Here is a 22,363-nt window from a genome sequence, read left to right on the forward strand (position 1 = left end):
GATCCCTTTCTTTGTTTCTAGAATAAAGATCAACTACCACATTCACCATGAATAAAAGCTGCAATTTTTGCATGGCACTAAATCCATAATGTGGTAGGTTACACTGATACATGATTTTACAGCATATATTCTGGACTGAATCAGATATATTCTGAAGAAAAGCTTCTCAACCATCATGTGAAACAAATTTAATTTATCCATTAGCAGAAGGCAAAAACCCTTCTAAACACCTGCTTTCATATGGATGTGTCCTTTATCACAATATAAAGAATGTTAGAATCAGTTCTACCAGAATCCATTTTTCTTCAGAATCAGTAGTGAAAGAGTTCTGACAACACACAAAACTGTATATGTCACAAATAGCAAATGCTACATACTGAAATACACTATTTCCTCTCCAGTGACTTGGATTTATGGAATTCATAAGATGAACTCCAGGACCTGATCCCCTTCCCCAGCACCATTCCCTTCTCCTTTTGTGTTGTGTCTTCTTAGATTGTAAGCCTGAGGGCAGGGAACCGTCTAATTAAAAGATCGTATGTACAGTGCTGTGTAAATTTACAGCGCTATATAAATAAAGCTGCTTAATAATAATAATAATAATAATAATAATAATATAAAAGGAAGGCTGCCCTACTGGCACAAGAGAATTGTCTTGTGTTTCCTATTCTTTTTCAGGCCCACTGTATCACACTCCATTTAGAGGTCCTCTATATCTCAGGCCTGAGTTTTCGAAAATGGAAAACTACTGCAGGAAGGATGTGGTAAAGTGCCATTGTACAACTGAAATGTTGCCTATGTGTCTTAGGAAGCAAGTCATTATATTCCTTATTTTTCTGAAAGTGTGTTAAGTATGTTGTTAATGCGCAGTAGATTTAATTCTCTCAGGAGCAATGCAGACACAAACACTTTGTGTGAAAAGGTCTGGGAAACACTCTCCCTGGCTGTTTCCATCTTATACAAATATTTCTCCTGCCTTACTCTGCCAACTGTAAATGTATATAATGAAGATCACATTTCAACTTTTACCCAGGCTAAAGAAAACAGTTATTAAGAGATTGCAACTAAATCAACTACTGTGATTACACCAGGAACTCAGGATATTTAGCTTTATTTTTTTTCTTAGTTTCCTTAACTCGTCATTATATACCTGGCATGCCTGTGGCAAGACCCTGACCAAAAGCCAAAGCTGGATTTGCTGCCGCTGCTGCTGCAAGTGACTCTGCCTGCTGCCCTTGCTGACCCTGATTGGGAGTAAGAGGGCGCTGACTTCCTCCAGTACGAAGAACCTACAAAAGACCAAGGGCAACACTATTTGCTTAAAATGTGAGTATGAAAATGGTAATATATCATAAAAATGAAGGAACATCTTTGTGTAATGGACTGTTTTTTTAAATGTATAAGCAAAGAATAACGCAACAGGAGTGGGCTACTTTGATTGCAGAATTATGTCACAAGAAACAAAAATTCAATATATTACGTTTTCAGCACCATTCAAAGGAAGGGCAGAAATAGCAAAGATCCCATGTCTAGACATTTTAGTAGGTAAATATGACAAACTACTTACAGCTTCAATTTCCACCCCCAGAATCTGTTAAAGGCTGCAATCACTGATCATGTCCTGCAATTTAGTGAGATATTTACAACCTTGAACCAATGCAGATGTAATGCCTGTTGGCTTTAAATCATAGTTAAGGGATTATTAATAATCCTCAGACACTTCCTCTGCTCTTCACCTAACACACAAATTTTCACCACTCTCAAACATTGTTTCCCTGGTGTCAAATATACTTGATACAAACCTGTGCTCCAAATCCAGGTGCTCAACGAACAGGAGTTTAAAATTCCAAATACTGAACACACACAGTATGTATCATCCATGGTAAATGAGGTACTTGCAGACAAAGATATAATTACAAACCACTGCTAAAAGATTAAAGCAGTATGCTATTACTTCGATGGCCTCTTGCCTAGTTTGTACATATTGACAAATCCATGCATATCTTTAGAAATTTTATACTTTGGGCTGTTAAGATTACTCTTTTTTCTTTCATTGCTCTTGATTAAGACTGAGCTTCCACAGCCTTCTTTCTATTTATTTAGATAAAAGGTGTACGTGTAGGGTGAGCAAAGATTTTGTTGAACTGCAACTACCTTGAGCCCCAACTAGCAAAGTGAGACAAAGTGAGAATATCTGGAGGACTGAGTTTTACCTACTCATATCAAAGGGCATAAAATGTGACTTATTAGGTATTTACTATTTATTAATTATTCTCATGTGAAGTAAAGGGAGTATGACAGATGACAAGTGACTTTACGGTTATGTATAACAAACACTTTTAAACACGGAAAGGCCATGCATGAAATGCTGCTGTGAGTCACTAGTGCTGACAGTTCTGCTGTAGTGAAAGCATATGTTGATTTTTTTACCTTATTCAAGTAGCTGATTCAAATGCAAATTCCCCCTTGTGCATATGATCATTAGCCAATGTTAGCCGAACCAATGCAACCTACTTTTGAGCATGATTTGAGCAAATCATTATTATTTTATCATCCAGACATAACACTATAACAAGATGAACTCAGAAAAGCTAACCTAACCATGATCAGAAGCTTGGGGACATTACATCTGCAGTGGGCCTAAGATATACCAATTCATTTTTATAATATGTAGAAATCGAAACAAAAAGTTGCAGGACAACATTAATGTGGATTAGTCAGGTTCACAAAAACAACAACACAAAACAAAAAACAGTGTAGCTCCAATACTAGGTAACATCACATAATGCCACTCGCACATTTTTGTAATGCAACTCTCTTTAAAATGTTTTCTGTTACAAAAGATCAACTAAAAAGCATATAAATATTTGAAATGGATAACCATTCTTATACAAATTTGATAAGAGGATTGTATTCCCTGGTGTCCTTGTGCTAGTAGAATGCACTTGGTGTAAAATGGACACTAATCTTTCATAAATCCCCTTTTCACTACAATCTCCTCAGAACTGTTGAGAAAGCTGCTTTTTGAGATTTGATGGATTCCTGAACTATAGAGATTGTGGAGTAAAGCACTGCAATAGATAGTGGTGGTGAAAACTGTATGCCACTGCAATCCACCTCAGCCCCACTAAAGTGCTTGCAAAGCCACCATTACACAGAACCTAGAAAGATGTAGTTCACCTTGGTGCCAACTCCATCCATATGGTACATACGAATGCTTCAGACACAGCTTTATACTAAAATCATCAACATATAGTCCAAACAGGATTAAAAAGTATGTCTAAATAAGCCCACGGACATATCTGGATTTCTATCCCTTTGCACTGTAAAGCAACAGCAGGTATTGGGAAAAGCCCTAACAACTGGGTCACGGAAACTTTACAATAAATAAAACTGTAAGTGCTCTCATATCAATACTGAACAGCACTAACTAAAATAACAGACACCCCCCCCCCCCAAAAGAAAACCCTGATTAACTTTGGTCCAAAACACACTGCAGAAATAATCCAGTTTGAGGCCACTTTAACTGCCCTGGCTCAATACTAGAGAATCCTGAAAATTGCAGTTTATTGTGGCATGAGAGCTCTCTCTGACAGAGGAGGCTAAATGCCTCACAAAAACTACAGTTCCCAGAATTCCCTCGCATTAAGCAAAAGCAGTTGAAGCGGTCTCAAATTGGATTATTTCTTCAGTGTGTTTTGAATCTTTGAATGACAAGAGAATGGAGTAGTCACTTGTTCCATTAGGAGCAAGGGAAAACAGCTAAGGGAAAACAGCTGTTGGCGAGGAGAGAATGGCAAGAAGCATAGAACAGACGGGCCTTTGCGGTGCCCTAGTCACGTGTGAGGGCTGCCTGGTGGGCAGAGTGCCCACACACCCAGCAGCCCTTGCACATCACGAGGGCGCTGCTATTGCAGCGTGCCCACCAGACGTGGCACGTACTGGTGATGTCGCAGCTGCGCCGCCTCCAAATGGGGTGACGCAGCTGCAACGTCTCCGCACCCTCGCTGACGCTTTGGGGCAGCGGAAGTGTGCTGCAAAAAGGAGCTGCTTCCCAGCGCTCTTTTTTTGCTCCGCAGGAGCGCCACACCATTTGGAGGCACTCCTGCAGAGCAAAGAGAGGCGTTGGGGATGCACCTCTTTCTGACAGTGCATAACCCACCTTAGTTTCCTAATTTTGTACCTGAGAACTAAGGAATATAGGATGCATAAGATCACAAGCATCCCTGGCAATTACTAAGACAGGTCAGGATACATTTTCCTGGAATCAATATGCCAAGGAAGCTATAGGCACTCTACTGCAGAGTGAGAACTTTTGAAAGCAACAGAGACCTGTGCTGTCAGTAAGTCTAGTACCTGACAACTCTTCACATCACCTTCTCTTTCATGGCCTGCTAGGCAACAAACACAACTGAAGAAGTTGTTGTTTGAGCTTGGTAAATGTTCAGATATATGGAGGCAGGGAGGGAGGGAAGCACATGAGGATGGATCAAGACTACTTTATTACTGTGAATAATACAGTGCTCCTTTCCTATTTAATAGGACTCCTAATTTGAGCACCCAATGCATCAGCATTAGCGATTACCAAGATCACAGTTTTCAGAACAGAAATCTTGCAGAGGTACCCTTAAAAGGTGAAAGGAAATGAGGCATAGTCAGAATCCTCCAAATAAATATATGTAAGTCCAATATAGTTACCCTACACATTCATGGACAACTAGCTAGTTTGCTCCCAGGAACAGATGGATATGCAGCTGACAAAAGTACCTGAAACTTGTCCATATAGGGTACTGAGGTTTGAGCCCACAGAATGACTATAGTGGAGAAAGCCCAGAACTACTGTAATCCAACCAACAAACAAGTTATTATACCACTCTTCCTTTGCATGTTCGAAACAGACCCTTGCTCTGTGATTCCCTCTGGCTTTAATCAAACAGATCTGATTAATATATATGGTAGTGTCCTCCTTGGCATATGTATGAATTAGCATGGCCATCTTCTCTATCATGGGGAATACATTTCCACATAGCCACTGCTGTACCATGGGACCTCCAAACCACAAGAAAGGGTGGGAGTCATTTGTCCTTCTGGATGTTATTGGACAGCCACTCCCATCAGCCCTAGCCAGCACAGCCAAAGGTGAATACTGGGAGATACAAGAGATAGGTGAATGAATCCAGGTAAGGCAGTAAACCAACATTAATGTAACCAGCTACATAGTACTTGCTCTGTTTTTTTTTTTTTTTGTTGTTGTTGTTTTGTTTGGCCGATGGGAAAACCCAATGTCTATCTATTTCTTGACAGTGAGCAGGGAATGGCCATTATGTTGATCTCTAAATAAATTTTCCACTCCAAAAAACATGAATTCTGTTTTCAAGATCCCATCTAAGGACTACCTGGAATTCATGTTCTACAGAGATTTATTTCCTATCCTTGCACAACTAGTTCCAAAGTTGCTACATACTCCTTCTTGTTTCTTGTTGGATGGGTAGGAATCCTAGTGGCTGTTCACAAAAGCTATGGGAAAGTGGTGGTGGTGGTGCTCAATAAATCTTCTCAGGAAAAGGAGATGTTTATGCATCAGTAGCTCAACTGCACTAGATTCAGATAATTTAAGCAAAGATCAGATGGGTGTAGGTCAACAGGATTCTCTTTCAACTTTGAGTGAATCCTGAACCCTTCACTTCTGACCAGGAGAACGATCTAACATGAGTTACTTTAACAGCTTCTCTATGTTCTCTCTCTCTCAATCTCTTTGCTACTTTATGGGATCTTGACAGAATCACATAAACAGATCATGACACCTGCTGTTCTATAATGAAGACAGCAAGTCAACTACAGAACAAAGAGACAGACACATTCTAATCCATGTCAAAAATGGAGACTGCTTTCCCGATTCTGAAGGCAGCCTTCATTTTCCGAAGCAAAGAAGTGGTTTTCCCCAAAGGAGGGAAGAACTGAAAATTAATAACCTATTTGGAAATGAAATATGCTGTATAAATGAAGAATGTATTAACTGAATGCAGACAATGGTCCACCATGACATATGCAGAAGTTGTATGCTATTACACATGTTAAGACAATGGCATACACTGCCATATGCAAACTGTACAAGGAGACAATTACTTTTATAGTCATCAGATGTGTTCCCCTCCAATTTACCTGCTGCTGTCCTTGTTGAGCCTGTGATGCAGCCTGCTGATTGGCTGAATTGTTTGCTGCAGCTGCTGCTTGCTGCTGAAACAAGTTGGCTGGATACACTCCCCAAGGAACTCCATAATATTGAGGAGGAACCACAGCTGGCCCTAACAAAAAATAGTTTACAATGCAAACATTATTTGTAGTAATTGCACCTTCCAAATTCTTTAAAACAGTATTAACTCCATTGTGACAAAATAAACTACATGTATACACAGGACATGTTGATTCCTAGCATCCTAAAATAAACAATAATCCTCTATATGCTCTTCTCAAAATCCACTCCAAGTTTTATCCTTCCTTCCCTAAAAGTAGTGAGATAAAGAGCTTCTATGCCCTGGAACAGGCATTAAGGGAACAATCAACCTCCCATAAGATATCTTTCAACTGCAAACATTGTATAGCAGTCCAAGGGTTGGACTATGATATTGGGAAACCATGGTTTGGATCCCTGTGCAGCCATGGAAACCTGCTGGGTGATCTTGAGCAAGTTACATTCTCTCAGCCTCAAAGGAAAGCAAGGGCAAACCCCTTCTGAACAAACTTTGCCAAGAAAACCCTGTGATAAATTTTTCTTAGCATTGGCGTAAATCAGAAATGGCTTGAAGGCACACAACAACAACAAGAACAACAACTATCAATCAAGCACAGCCAAAGGCAAAGTACAGTAGAAAAAGGGACCATACTAACTGTAGGAAAGTTGAGGCTATTAACCAGAAATGACCATTTGCCTAACACACCTCTTCCCAAGCCTACAAAATAATTTAGACTGCTTAACATGATGCAAACAATCAATTCCTATAAAGACACTGTATCTATGAAAAAGGATCTTCATAGGGTTCAACTAAACCATATTTCTCACATCTTCAGCACCCTAGGGGAGTCCAGCAAATGACAACCTGAGCAAGTTTCCTATAATCTCTCCAGTCTTCCCTGTTTCATCCTGTAAATTACAGAAAGTCCTTAACACTTGTTACATGACTGTACCAAGGGGAAGAGCTGGCTGGGGATATGAGAAAAATGCAAAGTAACTACTGTTATGCATAGTGGTCTGTGAGTACTGTTGTACACAACATTACACAGATCCTTCCATACAGGGGTGCTATGATAGCTAAGAAAACATCACGGATTTTAGGGTAATCACTACACATTAAGAAACAACAACATAAAAGGCATTTTTTAAAATTTCTTAAGAACAAACCTGTCAAAATTAAATATTATGCATGACACTGACTTTAATATGAGAATTAACAAAGCTTGCCTCCTTCTCCCAGCCAGTGAATCAATAAACATTTACTTTGATGGACTATGTTCCTTGCATAATTTAGACTATATCCACAAAGGTGCTGTTGTAAGATTCACCAAAGTTCTGTTTCACTTCCCACAAATGAGTCATTTCAGGCATATTAGATATCAACATTTTATAAAGGATTAATTTTAATAATCTTGTAAGCTTTGGTGTGGAGTACAGCCAAAGAGACAGAGAATGAGAGAAACTAATTTCAGATATTCCTATTGTTTATTTTTTATTAAATATTTTATTATGAAAAATAAAATTAGAATTACACAAAGACTTGTCAGTTATCCAAGGGCCCTTCCATTAGCCAGTCATAAAACTGGGAACTAGGAACGGTTCCCCCACGCCCTATTGGTAAAATATTTGGATGGTTTTCCATATTATACATTCTTAGTAGTACTTACTCGCTAGGGTAATAGTATTTTTTTACCTGCCAGTGTAGCTGCTGCAGCTAATCCTGCTGCCGTGTATGGATCAGCACCTGGTGGAGCAGCACTGATAATGTAAGGATTTGGCACAAAAGCAGCTGGAGCCAAGCCTGCCGAAAATACACCTGTTACAGTAACAAAAGGTTCAATTTCACACAAGGACACCACACATAGTATTGTACCGAACTAAATAGAAATTTCACCTTAGATATTTATACCATCCACATCTGTTGAGATTTAAGAAGGTAGCATGACACACTTACAATGTTTAAGCAATCAGAATTGAAAGAAAGTATCTAAGATTTTGTAACAGAAAGAATGATCTTTCCTTCCTATCTATTCTCCACTCCAACCACCCAAAACACAGACACAGGAATCTTGCATTGCACAAGGAAGAATCCCAATTCCATGGAATTATAATCCATGCACAATCCATCATAAAGCATAGACCTCAGTGCTTAACAGGTTCTTGCAATCCTCCAAAGAGGCTGTAAGGGAGATAAAACAGGGAATGATCTGTTGCATGAGCTTGCTTCTCCTCAAACCACTACTGGATATTACCCTAAAAAGATTTCAACCAAGTCCACATATATGGCTTAATATATCTAAGGGTACATACATTCTTCTTTACCAACTATCTACTTTAGCTCAAATTTACAAGTCTTCATTTAACAAAACATTTACAATATACATTACCAGTACTTTTACTTGACATCTGAAGGACATATACTTTGAAAAAAAGTCTCACCTATGTGTGGTTGCTGAGCTGCTGCCAGTGCATACTGTTGTTGCTGAGCTGCTGTTAATTGCTGGACAGCAAGAGGATTAGTTCTCTGAAAGAGCTAAGAAAAAGGAAGAATTTAAACTTTTATTTTTGAGTGAACCTTACTTTATACATTTAACAATGAACTGTACGCAGACTATCCAAGAGCACTTTCTTTTCAGTCCTTTTCATAAAAATATTGAACAATATGAGTGAATTTTAAATTTAGGCACTATTTAATTCTCAAGAAACCCTAGGGCAGAGGTTGATACTTAAAGTGAATTATAAGGAGGCTGAAGGAGTAATTCACTACACGCGGGTTAACTTTTCGCACAAAACCGATCGAGGAAGAATCAGCAGAATTCAAATTCCTTGCTGCCATTGCTCTCTTACACACTTTTCCCGCAGTTTAATTATATAGGCTTGCTGACCACTGATTGCATGAATAGACAGAATGGAAAGAATTTACAGAAATGGGAGGTGGGGTTTGCATTTTATTTTATTTTCCTTGGGTGGGGCTGGTTTGCACCTTTAGCCTTTCTGGAATGATTATTCACTGCAAGTATCAACCTCTAATATTCTAAGGTAGGCTGAAGGAGCAATCCATTACATGTGGGATATATGTAAGCCACCATCTCCAGCGTAGATGGGAAGCCTATGTTGTCCCCAATGGTGGTGCATGCTGTGTTGCCAGCGCATGCATGCAGTGCCACTAAATGCCATTGGACGTGGATGCACCAGCATTGAAGACAATGGGGGAATATCAAAAGAGTGTGCAGACATCCCCTTCTCCTCCTCCTCCTTGCACCTGGGTGGCAGATGGAGACTAGAACCCCCAGGATGCTCTGCATGCAAGGGAAGCGGTCTTCTGCCTGTTCTGGCCACCATCTTGAAATCTGAGCCACAGTCAAAGGCGTCTCTGGTGCTGGAGCATCCCTCTGGCAAAGAGGGCAGCAGAGCAGGGCACCTGAGACCCAGAGCTGCGAGCACATCCTCTGGCCAGGCATTGGGGGGGAGGGACAATGGGTGCTATCCCTAATGGCAGTGTGGCCACGTGCAGACACCACCACTGAAGTCCTGTTGTCCATAATAGTGGCATGGCTGTGTGCACATGCCGTCATTGGGGACAACGGAACTTAAGCACCTGCAGATTCTGGTATCCGTGGGGGAGGGTGGGGGCAGAACAGATCCCGCACAGATACCGAGGTCCCAAAAGGGAGAAAAAGAAAAACTCGGCCGGTTGGCAAGGCAAGAATTAGAAAAACTGAAGATAGGGTGTATAAGAAAGCAACATAGAAATCCTGTGTAGTGGATTGCTCCTTCAGCCTACCTGAGAATAGCAATCCTATGTTGCATGATCCCACTCCTTTAGAGTGACATGTAGTAAAATCTCCTTATGACTGAAGTTATCAGACTGTTTGCTTCCACTTTCACAGTGATGTGGAACTGATGTAGGAAAATAATCATAATGATTCCAGGACACAGTTAAAGATAAAGGGGAAAGAATACTATATGGAGCAGCCATTTTCAGTAGCAGTAGCAGCCTGTGATTACTTCAATACTGTATGGCTGTATATCACTGTATACTAGTACTGTCATAATGCTGCATGACTATATAAAAATACTAACCTGCTGCTGTGAATTGTAATCAAAGAGTCCCACAGTAGCTCCTGAAGAGTCCATTTGTACCTGATTTCCAGGATAATCAAACTGCAGAGAATCAAGACCCACTTGTTCCATAGCATCCAAATTCTGAGACTCAGAGTTTGAAAATTCTTCCACCAGTGGCTTGTGGGTTGCAGGATTGGGAAGGGAAGCCAGTCCTTCCGCAGTGCTTGGGTTAGGCCCCAAGCGCTCAGTTACTTCAGTTGGGGAGGCTTGCCGGCTTCCAGGAGTACGACTGCTTAGAAAATACATGAAAAATAAATGTGTGCGTTTATGTCTGATTTATTTGCTATGTTGCTTTTTATGTATAACCTATAATTTCAATAAAGGAAAAAAAATAGTAAAAAAAAATAGATGCCAGCTTTTTAAAAAGCAGTTGTTGCAACAATGGTATTTGAGAATATCTGCATTATTTTCTTTAAGATTAAACAGAGCAGAAACATTTCTCTTGAAGAGCCATGGTGGTGCAGTGGTTATATGCCTGTATTGCAGCCGTTCACTTACAAACCATAAGGTTACAAGTTCAATACCAGCCAGGATTCAAGCTCAACTCAGGGTTGCATCCTTCCAAGGTTGCTAAAATGAGTACCCAGATAGTTGGGGGCAATTAGCTTACACTTTGTAAACTGCTTAGGTTATATGTAATTATATTACATATAACTGCTATTGCTATTATATGTAAGATTCTCATTTACTGTTGACTAAAGCTCCATCCAGATATTAGTGAACTGGATTGACTGAACACATGAGAAAGGGGAGCGCACTGGGTCTTGCTTACTCAGTTGATGCTTTAGATGTTCTTTTGATATGGATAGAGACTTAAATGAGCGAGGAAGCTGATTTAGCACACTTCTCCTTGAGAGTTTAGACTATCCAGTTCTAATATTTGTGAATAGGGATTAAGGTGGATATTTTTCATCTTTCACTTGATCTAGACACTATACTTTTACTGATGCAGCCTAATATTGCACTAGCCTTTTCAGCTGCCCATCCCACTGTTGACTCATATTCAACATGTTGTCTACTAGGACTCTTAATACTGTTCATAAATATGTAATGGAGTGCAGCAAGCCATGACATAAACAGCCAACAATGTAGTAGATAAACATATTTTAAGAATATGATCAAGTTTAAGATAAATTTTATTGGTCTGAACAATATACTACATACAGAACAGCTTGCAAATGCCATTTTTTGTACAAATCAAAGTATATACCATGGAAAATTAATAGTATTAATTAGAGAAGATGCCAGCCACAGATGCTGGCGAAACATCAGTAATAAACTCTTCTAGAACATGGCCACATAGCCCAAAAAAACCCACAAAAACTATGGATACTGGCCATGAAAGCCTTCGACTTCACAAACTTGAGACTTGTTTTCAGTTTCTTCCACATATTTTATTGGAAACTCCCCAGTTTTTGCATCCTTCTGTTAAATAAACCTGCCCAGGTAGTCCATTACATTAATGAGGCCATACTTCATTTTCCTTGCCTTCTGAAGTAAGAAGTACTGTATATTCTGAAGAAAGGGGGGCTTTTTATTTGTGGAACAGGATGCAGTAATTCACAACTAATTTGTTATTAGTTTTTGCGTGCATTCAAGTAGTTTCCAATATATGGCAACCCTAAGGTGAGCCTATCATGGGGTTTTCTTGGCAGGGTTCTTCAGAGAGGGGTTGCCATTGCCATGCTCTGAGGCTGTGATTTGCCCAAGGTCACCCAGTAGGTTTACACAGCCAAGCAAGGATTTGAATCCTTGTCCCCAAAGTCATAGTCTAATGCCCAAACCACTACACCACATTGACTCTCTTGACTGATTAGTACCTCTGATACTATAATTCCTTTTGACCAGTTTGTACCAGTTTGTCTTCAGTCTGTGGTCCACGGGGACTATCAGAAAAAAGGAATTTGTGTGGCTCTTACCTGTGTTTGAGGACTAGGCCATTGGGGTGGCCTGAAATTTAGGGGGGGGGGGGACAAAACCCTCTACTATTGTGCCTTTTCATATGTTTTATACCACAGATGTGCTGGGCAGTCTGCAGTCTTCTGTATGTTATTCATCGCCCTTCAACCCTAGCCTGTTTAGCCCAAAGGCAGAGATATTGGGATGTAGAATCTGACATCTAGAGGACTACAGGTCACTCTTCCTCATTTTATAACTTGCTCTAATCGTACCTCTACAAAGATGAATTTCTCTCATGAGATGTGACACATATTAAGATATCACATATTATACAAAGTAAGGCAGAATTTGAATAATCTGGAAGCGATGAATAAAAAAAACAAACCTGATCATGTTTATTTTTATAACTGCCTCTGAACTGACTTCCACCCATGGTGACCCCAAGTCAGCAGCCCTGCTCAAGTCCTGCCTACTCATGGCCATCTTCCTGTCTTCCTACTGCCCTCTACCTTACCAAGCATTATCATATTTTCTAGAGAATTCTGTCTTTGCATTATATTGCCAAAGTATGGAAGTCTCAGTTCAGTCATCCTGGTTTGTATGGAGAATTCCAGCTTGATTTGGTCTGTTGTTTTATTATTTATTTATTGCACTTATATCCTGCCTTTCTCCCAAAATGGGATCCAGTGCAGCTTGTTGTTGTTGTTGTTGTTGTTGTTGTTGTTGTTGTGTCCTTTCAAATCATTTCTGACTTATGGCATCCCTAAGGTAAACCTATCATGGAGTTTTCTTGGCCAGATTTGTTGAGAGGAGGTTTGCTACTGCCATCCTCTGAGGCTGAGGCAGTGTGACTCACCCAAGTTCACCCAATGGGTTTCATGTCGGATCAGGGAATGTCAACAGAATCTCCAGAGTTGTACTCCAACACTCAAACTACTACACCACACTGGCTCTCATATCCAAAGTTTATATTTTGTTCATATTCTCAGTAAAGCACCTTTCTGGGGCTGAGTGTGTATGACTTGCCTAAGGTCACCCACTGGGTTTTCAGGGCTGAGTGGAGAATTAACCTTGATCTCCAAAGTTGTAATCCAGTGCTGAAAACACTACACCATGCTGGCTACAGGAGCCATTTATTCATCTTTTCAGCAGTCTACAGTATCCTTAGCACTCTTCTCCAGCACCACAACTCAAATGAGTTGATTCTCTTCCTATTAGCTTTTTTCACTGTACAGCTTCCACACATCCTCAAACCTCATATATACATCTGGGATCTACTGCTAAAAAATTAAGCTTCTTTAGGGGGGGAAATTAAGGCTTACTTAAAATCTTTACAGTCAGCATCCATTCCATTTGGCAAACCTCTGCCATTTATTTTAGTAACATCATCATCATCTCCTTGTTTGAGATCTCTGTTTTTTTCCTCTTCAAATGGAGAAGCCTTGCCTTTCTGGTCTCCTTTCTCAGGTCCATCTGTTTCTGCTTCTCTAGTACCCTAAGGAAAAACAATATTTCATTCTGAATCTAGAAGGAGCATTACAAAGTAATCTGATTCTACACTACAGTGCTTGTCAATATCTATATTGGTCAAATACTTGTTTGTCATGTTTCAGTCTTATGCAAAATGTCCAAAGTAAAAGTGAACTATTATGATAAATAGGACAACTATTTATGAGATGTTGGAATCTAACCCATTAACTTTACATCAGTTTAATAGCACACACTATAAAACATGTGAAGTTAAAATAATTTCCATTTACAATATGAAGCTGTAGTGAAAAAGCCATTTTACATTTTTGAAATTATTTTTCTATTAGCAACTGCTCTTCCTGAACATTAATGTATTACATAAACTTAAACCTTCAGTTCAATATAAATAAACTCATCAAATAATTCTTTAAAATTATTCCTTAGCTACATGAAGCAAAAAAGATTATGAAACTGTGGCCTGTTACAGACTGCCAAAATAAAACTGCTTTGGGTTCTCTTTGGAGGTATGCTATTTAAATGATGCATGGGTCCTAAGAGTCCGGAGGTCGCACCAAAGCCACACTCCATTCCTAAGCACTGGAGTGCAGCTTTGGTGCAACTTCCAGATTCTTAGGATGCATGCATCATTTAAACAGCATACCTCCAAAGAGACCTGAAGCAGCTTTATTTTGGCAGTCTATAACAGGCCACTGAGTCTGACATAACAGTTTAATGAAAGCAACTCTAATCATCAATGAATTATTAAGGCGCCATGCAGATACACTAAAACCCTCCTACATATATGCACCAGGAATTGCCAGCTTTCCTCTTCCTTCTTACAATACATGGAAGCTCCTCCAGAGTAAAGCCCAATTTTGGAAAGCTGCTTTTCAGGCACAGGAGGCCTCTGTCAAAGTTATGTTGACACATAGAAGCTCTGTATGTAGTACTCGGGATCATGTGAACTATTAAAAGCAAATCATCAGTGGCATGAATCAGTCTCGTGTGTAAAACATGAATATTATTCCTGGTTAATATTGAGTACTGTATAAAGAATGCCTACCCAGAGTGCTCCTTCCACACATCAGAATAGAAATTCAAATTGTCCACTTTGTTCCTCACCTACACTAAAGAACTACTGAAGCATGCTGGATAATACAGCTCAGGGAGTTTATGACAACTTCTGTTGATATAATTAAGTTACTTACAAAAGCTCCTTTCCTAAACCGTGAATCCAATTTATCTGCTGGAGAAGAACTTAGCACATATTCTACCATGCTCACGCCGAGGCCACCACTCTCTGATCGAGGAGACAAGACAGCATTTACTTCACTGTTTCCATGAAAAACATGTCCAGGTTTTCTCTGAACCATAATAGGCTGGGACATAGAGTGGTCTGTTTTTAAAAAGACATTAAAGTTAGTAAGATGCAACATAACCAGCATAGATAACTGCAGAATTTTTCTCTCACCAAGCCATAATTCCATGCTGTAAATAAAAATAACTTACGAGGTGTTCCCCAGGCAGTTTCTCTCCATTCATCACCAAGAAATATGCCTTTTTGTCCATCCTTTGCTGGATCATCTGGTTCCCAAAATTTTTTGGCAGGTAGCAGCTATTGAAAAAGGAAATAACATGTTAAATACTGATTAATTCACATGATTACTAAATGGAGGCTTAAAAGTTTATCCAGTTACATAAATGTAAAAGAATCTGATTTAAAGGGACTAGTGTTTAAATTTTGCTAATTAACTCTTTATCTATGTGTGTGTACACATGCCTTCAAGTCACTTGTCGACTCATGGAGACCCCATCAATTTCATGGAGTTTTCTCTGGCAAGGAATACTAAGAGGTGGTTTTGCCAGTTCCTTCCTCTGAAACAGAGACTACAGCACCTGCCATTTGCTAACAGTCTTCCATCCAAGTACTAACCAGAGCTCAACCTACATAGCTTTCAAAATGAGATGGGATCTGGTGTTTTTAGGGTGTTTAGGCCTACATCAACTGTTAAAAGCCTAAGGGAACTTGGCAAAACCAGGACCATGACTAATACGTTTTACCTGTCAAGATGTTGCATATATTCCTGACAAAGGCAAGTTTGGAGGCATGACAGGCAACTTACAAAATAATGTTTCAAAAAGTGTCAATACATATTGGTCTCCTGAACCAAGGTTGCTTCCTACAGTTCATTTGTATGTTGTCTGTAGAAGCTGGACCATTCTGGAAAAATGAAATAATTAAAATCTTATCTGCAGCAGGCTACAGTCCAGAAATGCCAAATAAAACTTACTCTTACTCTATAGGGTGGCACAAGACACTATTGTTTCAGTGGCTCCTGTCCTGGAAATAAAACTTTCTTCTTATAGATCTTAAAAGTTCTTCAAACAATGGTTATAATGCACAGGGTTTTTTCATCATACCTCCCTCACCAGCCTAAAACATGAACCATTACCTTCTGAGTGAACCTTTATGTTTAGGATTCAAGGGATAGTGCTTTTCCGGTATGTTTCTACATTTTAGCGGCATACTTTCAGAATCTAAAATTCTAAATCAGGTATTGTTCTCTGCAAACATGTAGTTTCCAAGTTACTAATCCTAAATCCAGGGAAATATGTCAACCATTTCAGTATATATTATATATTCTGGCTTTTAAAAATAGTCTGCAACTCTGTACACTGTTTTCTGAATCCAAGTGAGGTAGATGTTGTCCCCTGTAATGTAAGCTTTGTTTTGCTCTCTACTTAACAATGGAAGAAATGCAGTGAAAGCAGAACAGAAAAATGCAGTAAACTTCAGCTATATTCTGACACTTGGAGTCCCCCCACCCACATTCTCCTAATCTAAAGGGCAAGTAGATTCACATATCCCTAAAGATTTTTGAAATTGTTCACCTTTAGTACCAGAAGCTGGCATAATGACCTTCCCCAATTCATCCCCCGTAAATGGGAGTTGTAAAACAGGAAATAAGCATTTCACAACAATCCTAATCCTTTTTGGTACTTCACAAAAATAGAAATGGCTCAAACACACATCAGTGAATCATTTCTCCCAAGTATCATGGCACTGGGATCCCTCTGCTCTAGTATCATAGATTGAGACACAAAAATATAGGAAAAGGGATTGTCTTAAGTACTCTGGCTCTGTCTTTGGGTTAGGCTCCTTGTATATCTCCTTTGAGAAGTTTAAGTGGATTCTAAAACTAAAATGAGACTGATGAAGTAGGGAATGCTCTGGAGGACAGTCAACCACCAAACGTGAGCAGCAACTTCATGGTCATCTACATTCTCCAATATAATAACTGGCAGGAAAATAGTTTGTACAGTTGGTCCTCAATTTTCATGGGAGATCTGTTCTGTACCTCTCCTCGTGAAAACCGAGGCATGCGCATATTCAAGCCTCATAGGCTTGAATGGGGTACGGCCCAGGTGCGCACGCTATTGGAAATAGCAGAGGTCGCCCCTCCGCAGATATTTGAGGGTGCAGATCCCAGATCCACGAGTTAAGAGGGGCGGCTGTAATAGCTTTGTTGCTGTTGTGTACCTTCAAGTCATTTCTGACTTATGGTGACCCTAAGGCAAACCCTAAGGATAATATGCACAGCATACTTCCTGAGTCTAAAAGCAACTCTTATTCTGCAGACTTTTTTAAGGATTGATGATCCAGCAAAAAGTGAACAAAGACTCTCCCTTTATGGAATGCCCTACACTCTGAAGTCTGTTGGGTTGCTACCACCAACTTTTGTGGACTAGCAGGAACTTACATTTTCCAAAAACCAGTCTGAACAGACTGGGTGATCATTTGTTTCTGATTTATGGATTAGTCTATCTGGCTGTATTTGATAGATTCAGCAACTGCTTTTCATTATTTAAATTATTGATATGATTGCTGGGGAAAGAGACGAAGTCCTGTAGATTAATGTTAACAAAAATGTATTCAAAATAATCTATTTGATAAAATTCCTTCTACTAGTATTTACCTCTCCCATTCCCCGAGATTCTAGTGCAAGAGCTTGAAACTCATGATTCATTTCATCCACAGAACGAACCTACAAAAGAGAAAAAAAAATAATGCTAAAAAGTTGTTACAGATGAATTTTTATATACCACACATGTGAGCTATCCAGTAGTTGTTAAAAGCAGCTTACAAAATCAGTATCTCATTTCTCCGGGACATCTACAGCCTCATATATAGATTCTCCAGAGTTTATATAGGACAGGTGATCTATTGCACATAATTGAATGGGGCGGGAAGGAAGCATCTTAAATGAGGTGAAGGTAATCTTGCATGAATCTTCTTTCATTGTATTCTCCCTCACCCTGCAATTGTTTAACACAGAATGCATTGCAGACTAGTTACTGAAGCTGTCTTCTCTCATTCAACCTTTGGATAATAACCTAAATTGTTAGAATTTACTAGGTATCTTCTGCATTTTAGACCCACCTACGATATTTTATTTTGTTTTGTTTTGAGGGGGATACTCCATTTTCCCCAATGCCTTTTTTCCAGAAAAATTGATTACTGGATATTTTCTTCTAGAACAATGGTTTTCAATCATTGGTTCTCCAAGTGTTTTGATTTCAACTCCCAGAAGCCCCAGACAGCTTAGTCAACAGTCAGGAATTCTGGGAAGTGAAGTCCAAAACATCTCAAATAAGGTGTTCATATGTTTACTTCCAAACACCCATTATTAAAAAAAAATATGGTAGCAAATAAACTTTTATTTAAGACTATATCCAGTATATCACCTGGTTATAATTCCTGATCTTGGTTTCTTTTTCTCAGTTCTTTTTATGGGAATTAGTACTTTACATTTGCTGGCACTACAGAAGACAAAATCATCATCTTTGTTTTACCAATTTTGAGGGTTTCGTCTGTTTTTATAAATTTTATTTTGTCTGTTCCTCACAAACCGGCAAAAGCAAAGAGGTTCTTTATAGTTCCTTTCAGTTCAGGACTTTGTAGCATCATTTGTAACAAACAGTAAAATTTTAAAAAGCAAATTCAATTTGAAATCATTTTCTCAATACACTGAATGGTAATATGCCAAACATGATACTTTTAAGGTCAAATCAAGTTATACATACACATTTTCTGTTCTTAAACTAATAAAGTTACTTTTGATTGGCTAAAGGATTCTAAGATTGCATTTCCCCCATTTCTCTGAAAATTCCTGGTTGTCTTGGGGGGGGGGGGTTGAAATCTCCAGAAACTTATCCTTCTGCCAGTGACTTCAAACTTTCTTGAAATTTTACATGTCTATATCAACCTCATTCAATGTTTGCTGTAGTTTGTTAAGCAAGGCTCCAAAGATGAATAGAACCACTCAATTCTCTTATGATGAATAAAAAGAGCTATGGAAAATACTGGGAACAACAATATCCACCAAAACATAGATTTACTTGAGTAAGTACAATTTTACACAGCATTGCTAAAACATACTTGGGACAGAAGGAAAATCTTATAACACCAAGCAAGAAAGATGAAAAGTAATCTTATTAAAAATAACAGATTTATTAGAAAACAAGAAATATTGAGCATGTGATACCAGTACAGGAGCTAATGCTTGAAAACACAACCACAAGCCAATCATGCCTTGAATAATAAGCCCTCTAAACAAATTTTTAAACCATGTTCTATGGTTCAGGTATTTCAACAGATATATACCAGTAAGTACAAATTTAAAACACAAAATGTGAAGTAAACCTATGAGTGAAAATTTTCTATATATAATTAAGAATAGAAGAGCAAGAAAAGTTTGGCTATAACTGATTACTGTATTTAAGTGACCAGAAAACAATTATGCACAAACTCAACCAACATTTCAAACAAAAAACCCTCCTCCTATAGGAATTTAAAGATTAGCAGCAAGTCAGAGGCAGCACAATATCTGCTGCTACTCTTCTCTGACCATATAGATCAATGAAAGAAAAATGTGTACCTCTCACAGATAATCCACTTATGGTGGTTGCCACAAGGTGTAGTGATGGTTCAATCATACTCAAACTGAAAACAAACTCATGCTGAAAACAGGGCTGTCACGTTATTATTTGACATGATGACTAGCTATAGAAATGCAGGATGAAAAGAGAGGAAGAGCAAGAGACAGAAAGGTGAACTACAGTCACAATTGGCACATGCTGTTGCTAGCTTGGGCTCCTCCTCCCCTAATGGAGATCATCAAAACAAATGGCTCTATGCAAAAGGAAAGGACCATCAGCTGCAGGAGAGGTGATGTTATCTGTCCCTCCCTTATACCCTTCTATTTCAAAAAGAGCTATAGACATCAGCAAAGTGTAGGAGGGCTTCAGCATGCAAGACCAGCTGAACCCTACAACAGTGTGTGTGTCTGTCTATGTGCCTTCAAGCTGCCAGTTGATCCATGACAACCTCATGAACTTCATAGGGTTTTTGTAGGCAAGGAACACTCAGAAGTGGTTCTGCCAGTTACTTCTTGCAAAATATAGCTTACAGCACCTGGCATTTGTTGGTAGTATCTCATCAAAATACTAACCAGACTGCATAGGTTCCAAGATCAGACAGGATCTGCTGCCTTTAGGCTGGCAATGCAACATTACCCTGGCTTTAGAGAACACTGTGTTTTTAGCAATGGAGACTGTTGGAAGTCATGTCTAGATCTCAAAAAGGCAGGCATGGGTTAAGTCTCCTTATGCTTGTACATGGGAACGTTTTTGGGGGGAGCAAATGTTTTGTGTCCCTGGCCTGCTCACTCAGCCAACAAGACATGTGACTCTCCAGATCAAAGGATTTTACAACCCTCACATAAGGTCAGCTTTAGCAATATAGGTGCTGTACTTCCTGAGAGATAATTAAAAACTAGTAATTAAAAGTGCCTGAACTCTATATTTTTCTATCTCCCTCATTTCTCCTTTTGTTGTTCTGTTTGCTGTTTAGATTGAAAGTCCAAGAGAAGAGACTACCTTATTGCTTTTCTCTGTAAACTGGTGTGATAGCTTTTTTCAGCTGAAAGGATATGGATAAAATAAAATATTGCAACGTAATCCAGTTGTGGGTTTCCTGTAGGTAAGTGACTAACCACTGTAGGAAAAAGACTGCTGAACCTTTCATAAGCCCTGGAATGGTTTCACTTATGTTCTTAATTTATCACAATAGGAGTTTGCATGTTGGGCTCTGCCATAACTTGAAAAACATGAACCTAGATTCCTGTAACTTAGTGGCATACTAAGGGATTCCCAAGAACATGCACCTTAGAGTTATCTTGGGTTTCTTTTTAAAGATTCTTCACAAGTTAAAAGGGCCTCTCAAGTGTAAAGGTTCTACTCTAGAACAAGAAGCCTTAACATGTCCTCCAAATGCTTGTTGTAAAGCAAGAAGCATGACAGGCCTGAACAGAACCAAGCCAAAGAAAATACTATCAACCTTCTCCAACCTGGGTCTCTGCAGAAGTTTCAGACTTCACATTCTACAAGCCAACACAGAGAATGGTCAGGGATGGGGGTCTTGCAAAGGTTAATAGGTTTGTACTGTAAGTGTAAGATGTATCCTTCACAGAAACTATTTTTGCAGGCTGATCTCTGGGTACTATAAAAAAAGTTGATCCCATAAGCCTAAAATCTTCCTTCCTCTTGCTATAGACTCTAACTTAGATTCTGACTAAGACAGAACTTATCAGGGGTATTCTTTTCCTTTTGCACACATCAAATTGGCAGCCATCAGTTCCCCCTCCCCGCCCCAGCATTGGCCAGCAGCTGCTATAGCATCTTCACATAACAGTTTTATACCCCTTCCTTCCAGGAATTGAAGAAGGGATAATGAAAAGAAAACACCACTACTGGAAAGAGGACAATGTCTTTCAGAGATAATAGCCAACCCTCTCTTAACCACAACTGAATTTATTACAAACATAGTCTAAAGACAACTGGATAGTGATTTAAAGTTAGGCAGATTTCAACACTGTTTTATTAATTTAACTACTGTATTTTCTCTTTATCTCAATTGGAACAAACCAAGATAATAAACAGTTGTTTAAACTATGGCGGGTTATAGACCGCCGAAAAGCGGTGGTCTGGCTCCGCCGCCGCTTGCAGTGTCCGGGAGCCGCAGCCTTTAAACGGCGCGACTCCCGGACGCTGCAGAGAAGGAGCGTGGAAATCGTGCTCCTTCTCGGGCCCCGGAAGAGGCACTGCAAGTGCCAAAGGGCACACTCGCGGTGTCACTTCTGGTGCGCCACGTGCAGACACAGAGCGTCCGTTACGTCAAAATGGCGGTGGCCGTGTGGAACGGCCGCCACCATATTGTACGTATTGAATACGTATTAGGGTTAGGGGGGTGCGGAAGTACCGCCCCTTCCTAACCCTAATACGTATTCAATACGTATTTTTGCCGGTCTATAACCCGTCTATAAGCCAGTCCAACTATGTTATTTTCTGATGTGGTGATGAACTGTTACTGATCAAGAGGTAACTGTTCTCCTTGCAGCTATGAGGTGGGGATGGGGGGAACCACTGCTTGACACCAAATAAGTGATATTTGAGATGCACTGTAATGAATACTAGCCATCTTGTAATGAATGTAAACTATGTTAGGACTGCTGAAATAAACTGTTTATGTGGGTTATATTATGTTTTTATGTAAAAATGTATGGAACTGCTAACTGT

The 22,363-nt window shown here is 39.4% G+C and overlaps 1 protein-coding gene across 14 annotated transcripts in view; it reads right to left on the minus strand.

Moving 5' to 3' along the window:
• PUM2 (pumilio RNA binding family member 2) overlaps positions 1–22,363 on the minus strand; it is a 76,332-nt gene that overhangs the window by 34,026 nt on the left and 19,943 nt on the right. For 6 of the 14 annotated variants that reach the window (XM_089477982.1, XM_089477980.1, XM_089477976.1 and 3 more), the window contains exons 2-10: positions 17,704–17,772; positions 15,236–15,341; positions 14,935–15,122; positions 13,579–13,751; positions 10,316–10,589; positions 8,672–8,765; positions 7,926–8,048; positions 6,163–6,305; positions 1,151–1,289 (exon numbers count right to left, since the gene is read on the minus strand). In XM_089477982.1, the coding sequence (XP_089334108.1) occupies positions 1,151–1,289; positions 6,163–6,305; positions 7,926–8,048; positions 8,672–8,765; positions 10,316–10,589; positions 13,579–13,751; positions 14,935–15,122; positions 15,236–15,341; positions 17,704–17,754 (1,291 nt within the window). In that variant the 5' untranslated portion in view covers positions 17,755–17,772. The remainder of the gene's footprint in view (positions 1–1,150; positions 1,290–6,162; positions 6,306–7,925; positions 8,049–8,671; positions 8,766–10,315; positions 10,590–13,578; positions 13,752–14,934; positions 15,123–15,235; positions 15,342–17,703; positions 17,773–22,363) is intronic. The other 8 variants (XM_089477983.1, XM_089477981.1, XM_089477978.1 and 5 more) reach the window with 3 other exon arrangements.

Source organism: Sceloporus occidentalis, unplaced genomic scaffold (assembly GCF_023333645.1).
Source record: "Sceloporus occidentalis isolate IW3139 unplaced genomic scaffold, rSceOcc1.0.p SCAF_12, whole genome shotgun sequence".
Lineage (NCBI taxonomy): Eukaryota > Metazoa > Chordata > Lepidosauria > Squamata > Phrynosomatidae > Sceloporus > Sceloporus occidentalis.